The 18,257-nt window shown below is 45.4% G+C and overlaps 1 protein-coding gene across 1 annotated transcript in view; it reads left to right on the top strand.

Annotated features, from left to right (window-relative positions):
* The first annotated feature begins 15,858 nt into the window (after positions 1-15,858).
* Positions 15,859-18,257, top strand: part of Fam3b (family with sequence similarity 3 member B) — a 38,780-nt gene continuing 36,381 nt past the window's right edge. The window contains exon 1 of the mRNA XM_021185461.1: positions 15,859-15,911. Coding sequence (XP_021041120.1) covers positions 15,860-15,911 — 52 coding nt within the window. The 5' untranslated portion in view covers position 15,859. The remainder of the gene's footprint in view (positions 15,912-18,257) is intronic.

The following is an 18,257-nucleotide window of genomic DNA, read 5'->3' as shown; positions in this document are numbered from 1 at the left end:
GTAAGGAACATCCCTCCATGGCCTCTGCATCAGCTCCTGCTTCCTGACCTGCTTGAGTTCCAGTCCTGCATCCTTTGGTGATGAATAGCAGTATGGAAATGTAAGCTGAATAAACCCTTTCCTCCCCAACTTGCTTCTTGGTCATGATGTTTGTGCAGGAATAGAAACCCTGACTAAGACAGGAGACTTCCATAGAAACATGTTTTTTATTGTACATTTATCCTGTTCCCACTGCTGGGTTATTCACCTGTGGTGGGGCAACTTGACTTGCCTAGCATTCATGTCTTAACATGCTAACCAGGATGTCAGGTACCCACATACATGTTTCTTTCTGTCTGGAGTCAATTCCCAGGGAGAGATCAGAAATTTAAAACTTTATTTGACCCCTATTCAAAATAGAAGTTTTATTACAAATGACTTCTTATATTGCTGCAGGTGTCTCTTTTATGTTGGGGTCCATCCCAGGGGCAGCTTATAAGGGCAAAAACCATAAGAGCTATACGTGGGTGCAGGAAGTGTTGCCAGGTGGTTGGTTCAGATCCAAGCTTATTGTGACTAACTATACTACGCAGTTCTAACTTATCTGTGCTTTGACTGGTTTTCAAGGATGCCAAAGCATAGAACATAACAGAACATGCAATCAACGTGAGCATGAGAAAGTTTCCTAGTAAAGCATAAGACGGCTGGCTGCAGGCATGAACAAAATGGCTACAGTTCTGCTAGGGGAGCAGGGCCTCAACACTGGCAGCAGGTGAGGCACTGGGCAGTTTTCCCCAGCAGTTAGTTTTACAACAGTTCAGATGGGGTTGTCGTTGGGCCCCATCTATATTCTTTGGAGACCATAGTGTTCCTACTAGGAGCATTTCCCTCTCTAATGGAAAGCTTTCTCATTAAACAATGTAAGTCCTATAGTCAGCAGATTTCTGAAGAATTTGAGGACCATTATCTATTAAATACACACTATTTTAGGCTTAATCTTGAAAACACATACAGGAGGCTAAATGAAGCTTGTCACTAAATGTATTACAAACAGTTTATAAGTTAAAAGCTTTTGTAAGTTAGGATTTTACAGCTTTATCCCTGTTAAATTTGAGCCCTAAAATCTGAATCGACTTAACTGAATATTCTTTACCGTCAAAATGAAACATTAAACTATGAATAAACCATAAATAAACCATAAATACACAGGGAGACTGGAAATCTCTTCCTTTCTTTTTTCTTTCTTCTTTTTATGATCATTTTATAGTGCACCATCATAGTATATTACTGTCTTTTTGTATGGCTCAGTTTATCTAAATAACTAAAGCTTAACAACTTGGACAAAGTCAAAAAAGCTAGATAAATATTACTGTAAACCTGAGTAGACCTTAGGAATTTATAAACCTTATTTATCAACTATATCTTATTTATTAAACATAGTTGTCACTTACTTTAATTTTCTAGAAGCCTGGTGTTGAACAGTAAGCAAAGACATATGTAGGTGTAAATATCTGAGTCAGTTTTTGTGCATCTGAATAGACCTTTATAACCTTAAAAATATATCATCAGGCAAAAATTTCATACCAATCCAAACTATTTTAGAGACTAGTTGTTGTTTCCTTAGTTTAAGAGGAGATCTAAATGTTTTATAAATGTTTATAAATGTTGCTTTATACCATGTGGTCATCTTACGATGGTAAAGTTACATGGCATGTGCCCTTTAACTTTAATAAAATGGCTGTCAACCACATGGTTGCTTCCATCTTGGTGAGGTCATCAGCCAAGATGAAGGAGAGCCACATGGTTGCTATTTTTAAAAAATCCATTTTCTTGGACAAGAGTTGAATCTGAGTTATACACATACACAGTATATTCTAAAGAAGAGCTGAGTCACATGTATAGTGTGTTGTGCCAAGATTACCTATGAATAGATTTTTAATTATAAGCCTTTCATTCAGGAAAGATCCAGAACCAAGGGAACACAGAGAATGGAGCTGAGAGAAGATGCCATCTTCACCTCACCCTGGGTAGGCTTAGAATTTTCAAAACCTATTTTAATATAAGGGTTCTTAGGTGCATCAATCCCTCCCCCCCATAGCCCACCAACCAAAGGTAGGGAGAAAGATGGTTAATAGGACAAGGGGGATGTGAACCTCTTCAGAAGTAATTCTCTGGGGGGTGATTCTCATATTCATTGTCAGGATATCAGCAGTCCAGTCAAAACATCAAACACGAATCAGCAGCAACAGTCCAGTCCAATCTGCAAACACCACACACGATCCAGTAGAAATTGAAGCTCTCTGCTAAATTGGCACAAGTCCACAGAAACAGCAAAAAGCAGTCAGAATATCATGAAAAGTTCTTTGGTGCATTTCTCTCCATGAAGTCACAACAAGAGAAGATCAGCAAAGGCCAATGAAGTGTCGTTAGGCAAACCAAGGCAAAAGCGTCATTCACTGTCTGTTGGGTTCAATGCATACTCTTTCCAAACATCACATGGCTTCTCAAGTGTCTGCCTCAGTAAAACATCCTCTCATAAGACAGCTTCCAGAATAACATCACATGACACAGCCGAGTCTCCAAAGAAACCAGAGATTTCCACGTCACCCTGCAAAGATAGAAGACTCTGGACTTGTAATCAGGGGTTTCCCTGTCATATACAGACCCTTCAAGCAGGGTCCACAGAGAGGGACATCTAGGAGGCTCATTCTGAGCAGCACGGTCACCTGGCCAACTGCCAAAGGGCAGATACCAGCAGCTAGGCAGCTTTCTTAATAAAACAAAACAAAAACAAAAACAAAAACAAAAAACCAGTGCTAACAATGTTAAATTTTCCAGGGGGGTGGGGGTGCACAGTATTGTAGCAAGGACCCTTGGAACTTTCAGCTCTGTCTGGCTTCCTTGTGACTAGGAGCTATGGGGAGCCTTGGGGCCCAGTAAGAGGAAGAGACTCCATTCTCAGAGTCCAGACAAGACCTCTCAGGGCTGCTTTAATGCTGCAGAGTGTAGGAGGCCTGTGACCCAGCAAGAGGCATCGCAAACTGTGCCTGATGGGGAAGAAGCAGAATGTAAAGTTCAGCTCTTCCATGAGCACTAGCTTTGTCAAACTGACCCTCTTGCCTGGGCAACAGGAACCAGATCTTGAAGGCTTTGAGATATTGGTGAGGTCCCGTATTCAGGACACATACTTGATTTCTAAATTGCATCCTCATTTCCAGTCCTTCTGTGGAATATATCCTGACCTCCTACTCTGTAAGAGCATATATACATAGCCAACCTTCTGGGTTCATTGCAAAGGTTGATGCAAAACCCAGCTCTTACTCCAAAGGGAACAGGAGAGAATTTATCTTGAGGGGCTGGAGAGATGGTTCAGTGGTTAAGAGCACTGATTGCTCTTTCAGAGGTCCTGAGTTCAATTCCCAGCAACCACATGGCGGCTCACAACCATCTGTAATCTGATCTGATGCCCTCTTCTGGTGTGTCTGAAGACAGCAACAGTGTAGTCATATAAATAAAATAAACAAATCTTTAAATATATTTTTAAAAAGAAAGGAAGAGAATTTATCTTGAGCCAAATGTGAGTGAGCATGGTCAGGAAATGGACTTGGAGTGTCTTAACTGATATGTTCTGCCACCTCAGGTCCACTTCTCCCTCAGGGTAGCCAGATCTGTTGTGCACCAGGCTGGACTGGAGGGAGAGAAGCTTAGTGGCCAGTGAGGTGTGAGTGGGTACAGGCATGTTAGTCATGAGTGCCTGGGCAAAGAACCCACACCTGGGAACAGTTTTGGAGAATTGGTTCAGTTTATTGGAGGGGGGGTATTTATTCCCCCAGGGAGGTGGCTAAGGTCTCTGGGGTTTGTGTGTCTTTACACCACTGGCCAGGACAGGAAGATGCTTCATCTGCATACTCAAGGGGTGTAGGGTCTGTGTGTGTGTTGCTTTATAATGTCAGACAAGGAGTGAAGCCTGATACCTGTCAGGGTAATAAGTTCTTACTAGGGTTGATGGTGGGCAGCTGGCTTCATGGTGTCAGGTTGGGGGTGAGGAGGGAGCCAACCCTTGTATCATCCGAGCTATCGGTGTTGAAGCTCCCCTTGGCCCTTCCTCTGTAATCCGGGGCTATTATGGTCCAACAAGATTCTACTGTGAAAGCGCTAACAGGAACGTTTATATAAAGTCATTGAGCAGAGAAAGTCATGAACTGGATGCATTTACCAATGGTATTGGTAGGGACATGAATGAGCAGGCTATGGCAAGGGGCAGGGGAAACCTCTGCTGCAGGTCTGAGAACTTGATTAGTTTTGGCATGGGTAGGTGCTAGTGGTACTAGTTTAATACAGCCCAAAAGGTTTCACCCCACAGTCATGCATAGAGGCAGGCAATAAAAGGCTTTTCAGGGGACTAAAGTTTAGTCCAAGACTATTTTGCCTTTCAAACTGCACAATTTCCACTGCCCATGATAGTGAAGTTTTGTCAGTCAGTCAGTCAGTCAGTCAGTCATCTGCAAGATCCTCAGCACAGACGGAGCTTTTCCCTGGAACTTCAGTTCTCATGTGATGAGGAATCCTACTCACCCTTTGGCTTTCACAGTGACAGTCACTGAAGTTAGCCTGGGGTTAGCCACTCAGCTACTGTGTTTGCTTGGAAAGACATGACATTGTCTCTCTGCCCTTTCAGCTTCCATTTGTTTTAGAGCCAGTTATTCTCTGTGTCAGAGGCCTCTCCTGTTCTGCTTTAAGGTTCTGTTTGATGGAGTGAGAACTGTTCTGATTCTATAATCGAAGATAAGCTGTTGGGGCTGGCCAGCGGCTCACATGTCTGGGTTCGAGCCTGGAAGGCATCTTGGAACTGAAAGAAAAGAGGGAGCCTAGGCAGGTTGAGAAATAATGGAACCAAGACAACTAGTCTGCTCAAGGTTCAAATTTCTAATGGCGGACATGCTTTATAAAAGAGGGGGTAGGGGAAGTCCATTCCCTCCAACTCATCCTTGGAGCCTGGAACCAGCTGCAGGTGATGAGTGCAGGATAGGGCATAGTCTCCAGAAGAGATCCAGGGCCTCTCAGCAGGTAGCAGTATCTTATAAAGGAACAGCAGCAGTGGCAGAACAATAGAGTGATCTAGGGAGGAAGGCTCCACCCTAGATAATCTCTTTAGTGGCAGCAAGGTCAAGGTCAGGCTCAGCCTGCTTCAGGCTTATGGGAGGCTACAATAAACTGGTTACAAACGTCAATCTGGTTTGCTGTGGTTGCCCTCTGGTGGTGCCAGAATGAATTGCACCAACAAACACTGAATTTCAGTGGGACTAATGGAGGCTCTATTTCTGTGTTACCCATGCTATCAGGAACAATTTTGGTTAAGCCTCTATGTGATATCAGGAGCTATCTTCTCCATTATCACTCTGCCCTGCCCTGCCCTGCCCTCCCCCCCCCCCCCCCCCCTCCTCCTCTTCTTCCCTCACCCTCTCTCTTTCTTTTGGGTTTTGGAGACAGGATTTCTCTATGCAACAGCCCTGGCTGCCCTGGAACTTGATTTGTAGGCCAGGCTGGCCTTGAACTCACAGATCTATTTGCCTCTGCCTCCTGAGTGCCAGGATTAAAAGCATGTACCACCATGCCCAGCTAACTCTGCATATTTCAAATAGGACATCCAGTGATATTCAGCCTCATCAACACAAAGCCTGTGAAAGTAGTAGTTGAACCTTCATCTGTATGAGGAAGAATCCAGAGTCAGGCAATGGTAACTGTTGTAACCCCTGAATTACTGATACTAGAGAGACTTCAGTCTTGTGGATAGTTAGTTTGCTTCTACGTTCCCCACCCCCCCACACACCCCCTTACCCGCCAGAAGCTCCCATCATCACTCTAGCCTGAGGCAAGCACAGATGTGCAGACAGCAGGTTTTTGTGCTGCATCCTCCTGCAGCAAGCCCCTCCCTCTCCCTGGCCGCTCCCCTAGCGTTAGAATGGCACTACCCATAAAACTCCCCTTTAATAAGGACATCCTGAGGAAACATTGAGAGACATCCTCTCTGCCAAAACCCAGCACTCCTCCTGATAAGCAGTAGAACTCTCTAGGTGCCTGTCCTTGAGACCTTAGAGAAATAACAAGCTCAAGGGAGATTAGGGCCTCACGTTTAAATCATGGAGAAAAGGTAATCAGAGGTCACAGTTACGACTGACCATAAAATTAGTCCTTGGACAGACACCACTAACCAACATTCAGGGGATTCCTAACTATACTGTATATAAACCAACTGTTTTCTGGACTCAGGGTTAGTTGCCAGCATTCACGCGGTGAGTGCGAGGCAGGCGATCCGAGTTTGAACTTGAAACAATAAAAGACTCTTTTACAAGTTGCAGCAGACGTCGAAATTCTTGGGCTCGTCTGGGTTTCCTGTGGACTCAGGGCACAATAGTTACCTGTGACTTTGGGCCCACAGTCCTTTGGATGGGAATGCACAGCTCTGCCAACAGTTGCTGTGTACTACACAAAGCTCTGAATAGGGTGCTGCTTGTGAAAAACACACTGTTTAGGCTGAGCATATTGGGTGTTGTATAAGGACATGTAGCTGGTTGTTACACTCTGTGAATGTCGCGCCAATGGGGCTTGTACTGGCTGGTTTTGTGTGTCAACTTGACACAAGTTAGAGTCATCAAAGAGAAAGGAACCTCATTTGAATAAATGCCTCCATGAGATCCAGCTGTGAGTCTTTTCTCAATTAGTGACCAATGGGGGGAAGGTCTGGGCTTTTGTAGGTGGTGACATCCCTGGGCTGGTATATACCCAGGATCCTTGGGTTCTATAAGAAAGCAGGTTGAGCAAGGCATGGGAAGCCTCTTCACAGCCTCTGCATCAGCTCCTAACTCCATGTTCCAGCCCTGCTTGAGCTTCTATCCTGAATTTTTCCAATGATGGACTATGATCTTAAAATGTAAACCAGATAAGCACTTTGCTTCCCAACTTGCTTTTTGGTCATGGTGTTAGGTAGCGGTAATAGAAATACTAAGAAAGGGCTTATTTCTCTTCAGCTACTCACAAAGTCCTTAGTAAAGACTTTAGTTTTCTAGAAATTAGTTCTCGTTGTCAGCCTATGCTATAGTTATGGAGAAGAGTCAAGGCCTAGACAGTAGGGTCTGGTGCTGGGTTGGGGCTTCAAGGCGACTCTACCAAATCCCTACTCCATGGTGAGAGAGATAGGATAGCTATAGACAGAACTCAGTCCTAGCACCAGTGAGCCACCTCCAGGACATACAGGGCCACCAAGGAAGGGCAGAGCCATCTGAAGGGTCTTAATGAAGGAGAAGGTTCTGTTACAGAATTGGGTAGAGATCTAGGGAAATCTCTTCAGGAGGGAGATATAGGTGGCAGCTTCCTGTCAGGGATCTCCCTCCACACCAGGGGAACACCATGTCTCCCTCTAGTGGCCCTGCATCATCTTTCTAATGTGGAAAGATTTCTCGCAGGATTTCTTCATGATCTCCATGAAGTCTAGGAAAACTTTCAACAGATCAGATCTTCAGAGATGAGGAGGCTCCTGTGTGCAGCCTGCAGGGATCATGGCTTCTGTAATTGAGCTGATCTCCTCAGGTCAGAACTTGCCCAGCATGCCTCAAGGCTCTACAGAGTGTTGGGTGGGCCATATTTTTTGCTGTTGTGCTGTTGGAATATTAAGTGTAAACTGTTGGCTACTTTGGGTTAGTAAGATGATGTTTGGTGTGATTTGATGCTCTGTATGCAAAGGACAAATGAGCTTAAATATGGGGTATCTCCTGGTAGAATGTTCTTTGGGTGATACTTTGTGTGGGAAACCATATAGGGTGCCTCTTAGGGGTTGAGAACAACCCATGTTCCATTTAATCCCATTGTTCAGAATAAAGTTGGGGGATGGCTGAGTTTGTGAGATTCTGAACTGGGAAGTGGTGACACTAGACACATAAGAAACTATTTGCCTTTGGGGCAGTGGCTCAGTTCCAGAAAGCAGGGCAAGAACAGTTTGTGAGGTACAATATAATTTGTGGATTAGCACAGCGGACAGATTCTATGAGGCAAGATGTTCACATCAGAGCACTGTCTCAGATTCACAAACTCCTCCATTCATGGACTGGCATATTAGTTATTTTTCTATTATTGTGCTCATCAGCATCATGGTGGGGAAAGCATGACAGCTGGAAGGCAAGTCAACTCAAGCTGTAGGATGAGAGCTGAAGGCTCACATCTTAAACCACAACAGGAGGCTGAGAAAGTGAATCTGAAATGGTTCCAAGTCATTAAACTCTCAAAGCCTGTTCTAAGGGACATACTTCCTCCAATAATGGTAATAAGGTCATACCTTATGTATAACCAACAATACAAACAGTACCACCAACTGGGGACCAACTATTCAAATGCCAGAGACTGTGGGGAGATAGTCCCATTCAAATCACCACAATATGACAGGAAAGGTTGTATTAATTTTTCTATTTTTATTTTCAAATTTACAAGTAAACTTCAGATTTAGAGTTCAAAAGAGACACTGAGGCAGACTGTCTTTTTGGGTAAGAGTTTCATTTTGTTTTCTTTCTCTCTCTCTCTCTCTCTCTCTCTCTCTCTCTCTCTCTCCTTCTCCTTCTCCTTCTCCTCCTCCTCCTCCTTCTTCTTTCTTTCTTTTCTTCTTCTTCTAGATATAAATACCACAGGAAGACAGCAAGATAAGGCTTCTGAGGAGAGTTCAGGCCTATGAAGCAAAGAGTGAGGACTCTCAGCCAACTGCAGAGCAAGAGTGACATGTGTGTGTGGTCCTGTCATCACCCTGAGTTAGACCCAGGGCGAGGATGATGTTGACTTTCAGTCTTTCTGGGATAGCAGGGCTTTCTCATCTCCCAGACTGATCTGACACTCACAGAGTAGGCAACCTCAGGCTGGGTAAGTATCTCTTCAGAACTGAGCTTTGTATGTGGCACAAGCTTTGCATGTGACATGTGATCCCAGCTCTCTGATCAGCACATGTCTCCATGTCTCCAGGGAGCCAGAGTTAGAGGAAAAAGATGGTTATGGCTGACAGAGGCAGCCATGGACCAGGCTGGGAGGGTATAGAACTCCCTACCCTGAGTCTTATCATCTCATCAACTCATGGATGGAGGCAAGCCATCCACAGAAAGACAGAGCAGTTCTTGGCTCAAAGATTAAGTCTTAGCCACATGTGATGTTTTGGTTAAGGATGGACCATACATAGGACATTGCTCACATGGTCCCATCATCCATGGAGACACCAAAGCTATCTTAGTGTTTGTGAGTACCTTTGTAAAACACATGATTGACTCTCTGAGACAAGTTCATGAACTCATCCCTCTATGGGGGATTTTGTTAGGAGTTAATAATGATGAGAACGTCAGTGCTGAATACAAGACCTCATTGTGAGCACCCACTAGTGTTTACTTTTCCTTTAAGTGGGATAAACTGTCAGAAAGATAACTCTGATAGACAGCAGACAGATTTATTTATTTATTTATTTATTTATCTATTACTTATTTATTTTGCTGCTTCCTAGAGGAGACCTTCCCTTTTGGTGACAGTCCAGAGTGTCATCAGAGCAGCATGGTTGATTTGAACACTTCATAAGGAAACTGTAGTCCAACTATAAAGAGCATTATAGCTTCTGTTGCTGGGGCCCTAGCTCCTGCTCCAGGAGACCTTCCTCCAGTCATGGCCACTTCAGGAAAGACAACCTAGATGACACTGCTTCCTTTGAAGTGATTCTAATTCAAATCGGGAGAAACATTTCTCCAATGACTCAACAGAAAGTTTGTCATTGTTGCAACGCAAGATCTGATTGGCCCTTTCTGAGGGTGGAGTGGGGTGGTCCATGTTTGGCTTCATGTGGTGGAACTGGGAACAGTGCAGTGATGAACAGGAATTTCAAGTTGAAAAGGGTATCCCTCCCCTCCTTTCTAGCTAGGTAAACAGTGTGCCTGGTACTCTTTTTTAGGTTAGCCAAGAAGCCCTTTTGCATGTAATGTACACCTGCAACATTAGGCTCATGAAAGGACTTCTTCAGGGTGTTCTCTTTGCCCATGTATTATCCTCATTAAGAAGCCTGGGCTGGTTGCCCGAATAACTAGTAAGACACTGGGGCTTCAGCCCAGCAGAAGCTCTTACAAGGAAATGGCCAAAGAGTTCTGGAGTCACCAGAACTGGAGGGCCTGTTACCCTAATATCCAAAATGAAGAAGTAGTTAAGTATTCTTGAGCCATCTTGAGCTGAGGGCCCCAAACCTGGAGCTCTGAGTTGCAAATCTAAAGGTTAGTTGAAAACTTTAAAGTTCTGGAGAGAAGACTGCAGGTTAGCTGCTGTGACTATAACAGCTGTGACTGTGGAGAACTAGAGACTTCAAACCAGCCTAAAGCACAAGACAAGCCCAGACTAAAAGGCTGCAAGGGCCTGCACAAGAAGATCTCAGGAGCCACCAATGATTAATGATTAATTCCCACACCAGGGCTCAGGAGCTGCAGTGCCTATAGGCCCAGAGAATAAGCCATGGTTTGCATACACAGCAGTAAATGCCTACCAAGAAATCCCAGGATAGTGAACCCCTGCCATTAGTACCTGAGGCAATAAGTCTCCATGTCTGAAAGCCATAGGCCACTAGTCTCAAGGCTAAGAGTCACAGGCCTTTGGATTTAGATGCTCAGTTAGTGAACCTCTGAAATGCCAGGGTGTCCGTGCTCATGGAAACTGCTCCTGTCTATCTGTTATTTCTGTCTAGAATTTCAGAAGAACCTTAGCCAGAAGAAGAGCACATTCCTTAAACCTATTGTTAAGTGGCACAGGGCTGTGCCTTATCTCTTACAACAAAGACTCATATGATGCTAGGTGCCAGGTACCATTCTGAAGTCTTGATTAATTTCTCCAGAAATTCCATGCTAGAAGAAGGAAAATACCAAGACCTGGTGTCAGCCAGAGGGAGAATAAATTTTATAGTGCTCTTATAACTATTCAGACTAGCTGGCATGGAAAGTTGGAGTTGAGACAGTGATAGGTCAGTGATGGGTAGGACCACAAAATTCCTGATCAGGACCTTTGGGCAAGTCTCTATCACCAAGCCATGGAGAGAAAGCCAGTAAGCTGCATTTCTCCATCACCTCTGCTTCAGCTCTTCCTTCCAGGTTCTTCCTGTTTTTCTTCTGTTCTGCCTCCCCTTCAGACCTGTAAGTTAAATAAATCTTTCTCCCAAGTTACTTTATGTAGTGACACGAACATACAGTAACCTAGGACAAATATAATCCCTGCTGATGGGACACTGCCCTACACATCATAAAAAATATGGACTCAGAAGGCCCCCATGTTTCAATGCCCAGATGTGACTAGTTCTCCACTAATGCAGCTCATTTTGCCCTCTGGGGACAGACATGGGGATTTAAGTATCTTCTTTGTGTGTCCAATTCCTTCTACTATTTAAATTCTGGCCATTTCTACAAGTTCCTGGAAACATAGGCCTTGCTATGAGCCCACAACACTCCTTTTCATTTGACCTCCTCACGTGGTTGTCTGCTACTCCAGACAACTGCTGAAGATCAATGAACTAAAACCATCACAGGGAACCAAGTTCCCCAAATAATTCAAAGTTAGGACCATTGTCCTCTTCTCAAACACTGAGCTTGCTGGACCTGCCACACAATGAGAACTTACAATGGTGAGGGTAGCAACTGGACGTGGCATGACTGACACTGTCAGAGAACTGGACACATCTCTGCAACCAAGCTAGCTGAGTATATGCCAGCTGGTGACTTTAAAAAAACAAACAAACAAAGATTTGTTTATTTATTTATTTATTTAATATATGTGAGTACATGGTTGCTGTCTTCAGATACACCAGAAGAGGGCATCAGATCCCCATTACAGATGGTTGTGAGCCACCATGTGGTTGCTGAGAATTGACCTCAGAAGCTCTGTAAGAACAGTCAGTACTCTTAACCACTGAGCCATCTCCCCAGCCCCAGCAGCTGGTGACTTTTACCAGAAAAGGCAACTAACAAGTGTGCCAGTTGTGAGGAGTCCATGCCCTGTGGCCAAGGAAACCAGAAGAGGGGTGTGAGATTCCCTGTAACTGGAGTTACAGACATTTGGGAGCTGTCTGATGTGGTTGCTGGGAACAATCCAACATCCTCTAAAAAAGCAGCAAGCATTTTCTTTCCAGCCCCTAGTTTTTATTCCTATTGTTAATGGGAAGGGAGTTTTCACCTATCTTGTGTTGCTGTGAACACGGATTTAATTGAACTTCATATATTCTGACATGTCATGTCTCACTACTCTCTAAACACTGTTTTCTAAATTTCCTATTTAGTTTCTTTGACATCAAGGAATTTATACTGCATATTCTGTCAAGCAAAAATTCCTTCTCCTTCTGATTTAGATCATGGCTGCATGAGCATTTGGAACTGAGGATTTCTTCCTGGTGCAGGCTGGTTGACATGGTCTACGGCCTGGGTGCTTGGATGGATATGTATTCTTTCCTTCAGGACAGCCTATCTATCATCAACCCCTAACTCCCCTGGGGTCTGCCTTGTTGGATGGTAGAAAACTTTCACAAAGCAGTCTGGAAACAGAGCCCTTCTGACCTCTCCCTGTCCTGCTCTGCATTGGTTATTCATTTCTTTTGTTTTCTCAACAGCTCAAACCGTTCTGCTCTCACCCAACTTGTTCGGATGATCTGTCTTTTGAACTCTTGGATTGGCTTTCCCCTTGCCCTCACCTTGATACCACCCCTGGCTGTGCCACTTTGACATAAGCACTTGCCTTAGTAGCCTCGTTCCACAGGAGAAGACCCAAAATCAAGCACTGAAGCCTGACCTGGCTCCACTTCTCCGGATACACTTCTCTCGATACACATCTGTCATTCTCCTGTCTTCAGGTGCCCTGGAGTCCAGTGCTGTGCACAGGGCTAGGGGTGCACATCTCATCACCAGCACATGTCATCACCAGCAAGCCAGGGGCTGCACAACTGGAATAAATGAGACTGGGCCTGGTCCAGCTCCTGTGAGCTGCAAGATTGCCCCACCCACATTATAAGCGGTGTTTGTTCTGATGGTGTTTTTGTGTAGGTGTATAGGAAAGTCATTAAGCTACCACTCCCATCTAGACAGAACCAGTTCTAAGTCATGCCAGGAAATGATTTGCATCAGTTACAGGTGAAGGAGAACAAAACTCTCAGACATCACCCAGCACCATTGCAATGTCCAATTTATGTTTAGATTATTTGTGTAGTCCTGGGAATCCACTTAAGGGATAAACTAGCTTTACCCTTACTTTGACTGCCATTTCCCTAAGGCTTTGGCTAGTTCAGCATGCAGCATCCCTGACTTAGAGTCTGTATCATCTCAGTGGCTTTTTGGGATGCTTTTCTAAGCAGGGTACCCACAGTGGTCATTTGTTATATTAAAATTATCAGTCAAACCCCTGGTGGTTTACAAGGCATCTGTTTATTTTATTTACAAAGGTTTTTTTTTTTTGTGCAGTTTTTTTTTTGTTGTTGTTGTTGTTCCAAGCATCATTTTCTTCATGAATAGAGGGTGGTGTTATGAGGTCACTGAACAGAACAAGGCAGTCCTTGGAACAGAGTGAATTCTGCTAATAGAATGGAGCCCTAGCAACGGGATCCCTGGGGCACCCCTTCTATCCTTACTGGGAAAATCCAGAGTCACTCCTTGATAAGCAGGTTAGTTGGCACTAAGTCAACTGTCAGATGAAGAGGAAGAAAAAACAGTTGGCTCTTTGGTTATCGTTAAACAAGATTCTTAGCCTGTTTGCAGACTTCATTCAGTCAGACCACAAATATTTGTGGAGTGGGTTGTGACTCAAGCCTGAACTAGGTCCTGGGAATTCTGGGCCAAAGACCCAAATCTCAGGGAACTTGAGACCAACAAGAAGGGGATGATGAGTGTTTGACATGGTGTGTGGTGCTGTGAAGGAGTGAAAGGCAGAAACTGGGAGAGTTCTGAGAGGCAAGGTGTGAGCTGAGACAAATACTCCAGGCCCACTGACCCCACTGACCATTCATTGCCATAGCCCATTTCCACACTGTTCCTGCTGCCTTCCCTGTCATGGTGGCAGGCAGTCACTTAGCCTGGCCTCTGTCCCCACCTGCCCTGTGTCAGGAGACACCTCACCTGGATTCTGAGAGCTGTGGACAGTATATTATTTCCTTATTACACTTATCCTAATTTGGCATGAAAGTCGGTTATAAGGTTCAGAGAGCAGGACCTATGTGACAGCAGCCAGCTTATTGCTCTAGTTTCCTATAAGGATAATCACTAAGGTGCCCCCTCAATCAGGCTTCCCTGCCCTGCCTCATCCTGTCTAGCTATGCCGGACATAGGCAACCCTTGAAGAGTCCTTTCTAGGGCCCTTTCCCTCTGACATCTGACACATACCATTCAGATGCAGACGAAGAACAGACACTTAGTAAAGGGAACAACAACAGTGTTCATGTGCATGTATTAGTCCCCACAGTTCTAGATCAAGCATCACTTAGGTAGGGTGTTGGCAGATGGGCTACTGTTCTAAGAGAGCCAGGTCTTGCTGATCTCAGGCCTCTTCCTTGTCTGTCCTAGAGTCAGGGAGGCTCTCCCTTCTCCACTCCTATTGGGAACCACAGGATTAGTCAACTTGGAATATTTGTTCCTAGAGACAATAGCCAGTGGCCCTGGCCATCAAGAGGACATAGATCGGATGGCTGCATGGCGATCTCATGCACACAGAGAGGCCCCTCAGCAGAGAATGACCCATCAACGTGCAGGGCGGCAACACCGTCCATGCTAATTGAGCTGTGATCCTAGAGGTTGGCTGGCCAGCAAAGGTGAACTCTGGGTCACAAAAACAACAACAACAACAACAAAAGACCCCAAAAACCTCAGCCTCTGGTCTACGTGTATGTGTGTGTGTGTGTGTGTGTGTGCACGCACGCACACACACACACACACACACACACACACACACACACACCACAGTCTGAGTCTGAGGGGCAGTGTCAGAGGACCAGAGTTTTGATAACACTAATGTTCTGCTCAGGTAGAAACATGCATCCTAGTTCTGTTGAGATTCCTGATACCTTTATCTTTCACACCATATCTGCATCACAGATGGCATCCGGGACTTCAGGAAAATATTTAAGACACCATTACAATTTGCCTAGGCTGGCCTTGAACTCACTAAGTGGCAGAACTCCTAATCCTCTGGCTTCTAGCTCCTGCTGGGATAAGGAATTTATTCTACATGGACTGAAGTCCTGGGTGGGATGCGGAGAAATCCAACTTTCCAGGAGGCCACAAATCTGCAGATTCCTGGCCAGGAAACTGTCCTTAATCCCACTTTGTAACAAGGACATGAAAGTGCTGTCCTGCTTGGATGAGAAGACAAGATGTTGGATGCATTTCCATGAAACATTAGCATAAGGAAATTACTTTAAAAGTACTTCAATCTGTACTCCTAAATATAAGGGCTCCCAGGACATCAGAAGAGGCATAGAACCTGGCTTTAGCAAAGCATTTAGGAATGGGCAGTGATTTCCAGAGTACCGAATGAGCCTTCCAGGCCCCAGAAGACCAACACACACCCCTAAAGTCAGGGGAGGGGGCTTTTTCCATTCTAGGGCTGCATTCCTGTGGGCTTCCCAAATGGGTGAAGTCTCACAGGCCAGAGTAACCCTCCTGAGAGCCTGGCTGCCACTCAGGTCATATCCCTGCAGGTTGCACAGGCCTCATGAAGGGGTCCGGCCCCACAGCGCAGGCCTTCCTCTCTGGGAGCCTTAAGGCGGAAGAGGCTGCACAGAGCGTAGGCAAGGACAGGGGGCGCTGTGGGGCAACAGGAACAGAGGGCGGAGCACTGCGGAGTCAGCTGGTCTAGGCACATGGCAAGGGCGCGGCTGCTCTGGGCCCATAGGGGCTGGAGCCACCAAAGTGGTGAGGACCAAGGGTCCCAGTGGAGGAGGTGGGTAGGAGTCGGGGGAAGGCTGGGCCAAGGGATCCCGGACACCGCTGGTCCCAGCCAGGGCTTTCCTCACGCAGGAGACGCTTATGAGGGGAGTCGGACTCTAGTCCGACTAGTTCTCACAGTGTGAGTCCCGAGTCGCTTTTCACTCCTGGGCTTGCTAAACCCAGATAAGGTGGGTGCTGAGGCCTTGGTTCATGTCTGTGCTCATGTTGGAAACCCAACGGGAAACTAGGACCTTGCCTGGGCCACCAGCGAAGGCCGCCTCACCGGAGAGGATTCCAGAACATTCTACAGAGCAAAAGCGAGCACTTCCAGGCACTGTCTGTCCTAGTGCCTGGAGGGCATGTGAAGTTCTCATTCAAGGCCGTGGTGGTGGCTGTTTGGAAGGAATGACACCAGAGAAAGGGCAACTCTATAATCTAAGAATGGAGTGTGGTCACACCAGCTGGGGACAGGTAGGCTGTATATCTCTGACTGGGGGACTGGCTGCAGGTGACATTGCTTAGGCAATGGAGGGTAAGACCTTCCTTTCTTTTGTCACAATGGTTTCAGTTCTCTCATAGCTCAGAAGGGAGGGAGATATGTTCAGTCATAGCCTCTGTGGCAACTGACATAAGGTCTTGTGAGATCTGACTTCTGACAGAGCAACCCTTGTTGGGTGAGCACCAGGTCTCTCTCTCCAGGGATAAAGAATAGGAAATAGGCTTGCTTGGAACCAGGCCTATGCACCTGACCTGATGACTAGGTTCTGGAGTGTGTATTGTTGGCTAACAGCCTCAGGTCATGAGTAACTAGGTCAGGCCATGAAAGAATTGCTTGGCTCCAGCCTGATGATTGAGTCCCACTTGCAGAAACAATATGTTCATGTATCAAAAAATAGCCCACCCTGCTTCCAGTTAAAACACACACACACCTATAACTTCCTGGTATCTACCTATGTATATATACATGCTATCCAACCCCTCTAAATGTGTTCAGCCTTTATCTTATGAAAAGGCTGGGAGCCCTTGCTGATCCAATAATGCAGTCTTGGCCTATTGAGTTCTGTCTGTCTCTTTCCTTTGCATTTCCTATATGTAGTGGCTCCTGCAACCCTATACCAATGAGAAGCAGCATTTTCTGTCCTCTGAGATATTTTCCTTTTATGTCTGTAAGGACTACCTTTGAGAAATATGTTTTCTGTTGGAATACTCCAGGCCAAGTGTTGGCTACCTTCCTGTGGCTGTGATAAATGCTGTGACGTAAATCAGCTTGAAGAAGCGTTTACTTTGGTTTATGGTTCCAGAGGGCTGGAGTGCAGAATGGCAGGAAAGGGCATGCCCGTAGGAGCAGGAAACTGGCTGATGATGTTTTTAATTACACACATGAAGCAGATAGCAAGAACGGGAAGTGGAGTGTGGCTATAAACCCTTAAAGCGCCTCTGCTTCTGTGAGTTCGCCAAGCAAGGCTTCACTTCCTAAAGCTTCCACAGCTTCCCCAAACAGCACCTATGCTGGTTGGTTTCATGTCTGCCCGACACAAGCTACAGACATCTGAGAGGAGTGACCCTCAGTTGAGAAAATGCCTCCATAAAAATCCCACTTTAGGCAGACCTGTAGGGCACTTAATTAGTGATTGATGTGGGAGAACCCTGACCACCATGGGTGGTGCCACCCCTGGGCAAGTAGTCCTAGGTTCTATAAGAAAGCAAGCTGAACAAGCTACAGGGAACAAGCCAGTAAGCAGTATTCCTCCATGGCCTCTGCCTCAGGTCCTACATCCATGTTCTCGACTTGAGTCCCTGACCTGTCTTTCCTCAGAGATGGACTATAAGCTGTAAATTGAAATAAACCCTTTCTTCCTAAAGATACTTATACTTGCTGGGCTCAAGCCTTTAATCCCAGCACTGGGGAGGCAGAGGCAGGCCGATTTCTGAGTTCAAGGCCAACCAGGTCTACAAAGTGAGTTCCAGAACAGCCAGGGCTATACAGAGAAACCCTGTCTCGGAAAAAAAAAAAAAAAAAGGAAAAGAAAAAAAAAGATACTTTGGTCACAGTGTCCTAAAAACCCTTATTAATACATTACCCTCAACTAGTAACCAAATGTTCAAACACATGAGCCTGGTATATGTGTTTGGGTGTGTGGCTGTGGGTGCATCTCTCATTATAACCACTACAATGTCATGCAGTTTAGCACCTAAGGCCCCTGTGATGGTGGATGCCCAGTTTTGGGCTCTCTTCTCTTTTCTCTTCTCTTCTCTTCTCTTCTCTTCTCTTCTCTTCTCTTCTCTTCTCTTCTCTTCTCTTCTCTTCTCTTCTCTTCTCTTCTCTTCTCT

This window comes from Mus caroli, chromosome 16, assembly GCF_900094665.2.
Source record: "Mus caroli chromosome 16, CAROLI_EIJ_v1.1, whole genome shotgun sequence".
NCBI classification, from domain to species: Eukaryota; Metazoa; Chordata; class Mammalia; order Rodentia; family Muridae; genus Mus; species Mus caroli.
Note: the sequence above shows the minus strand (reverse complement) of the source record. Positions and strands in the feature narration are given on the sequence as shown.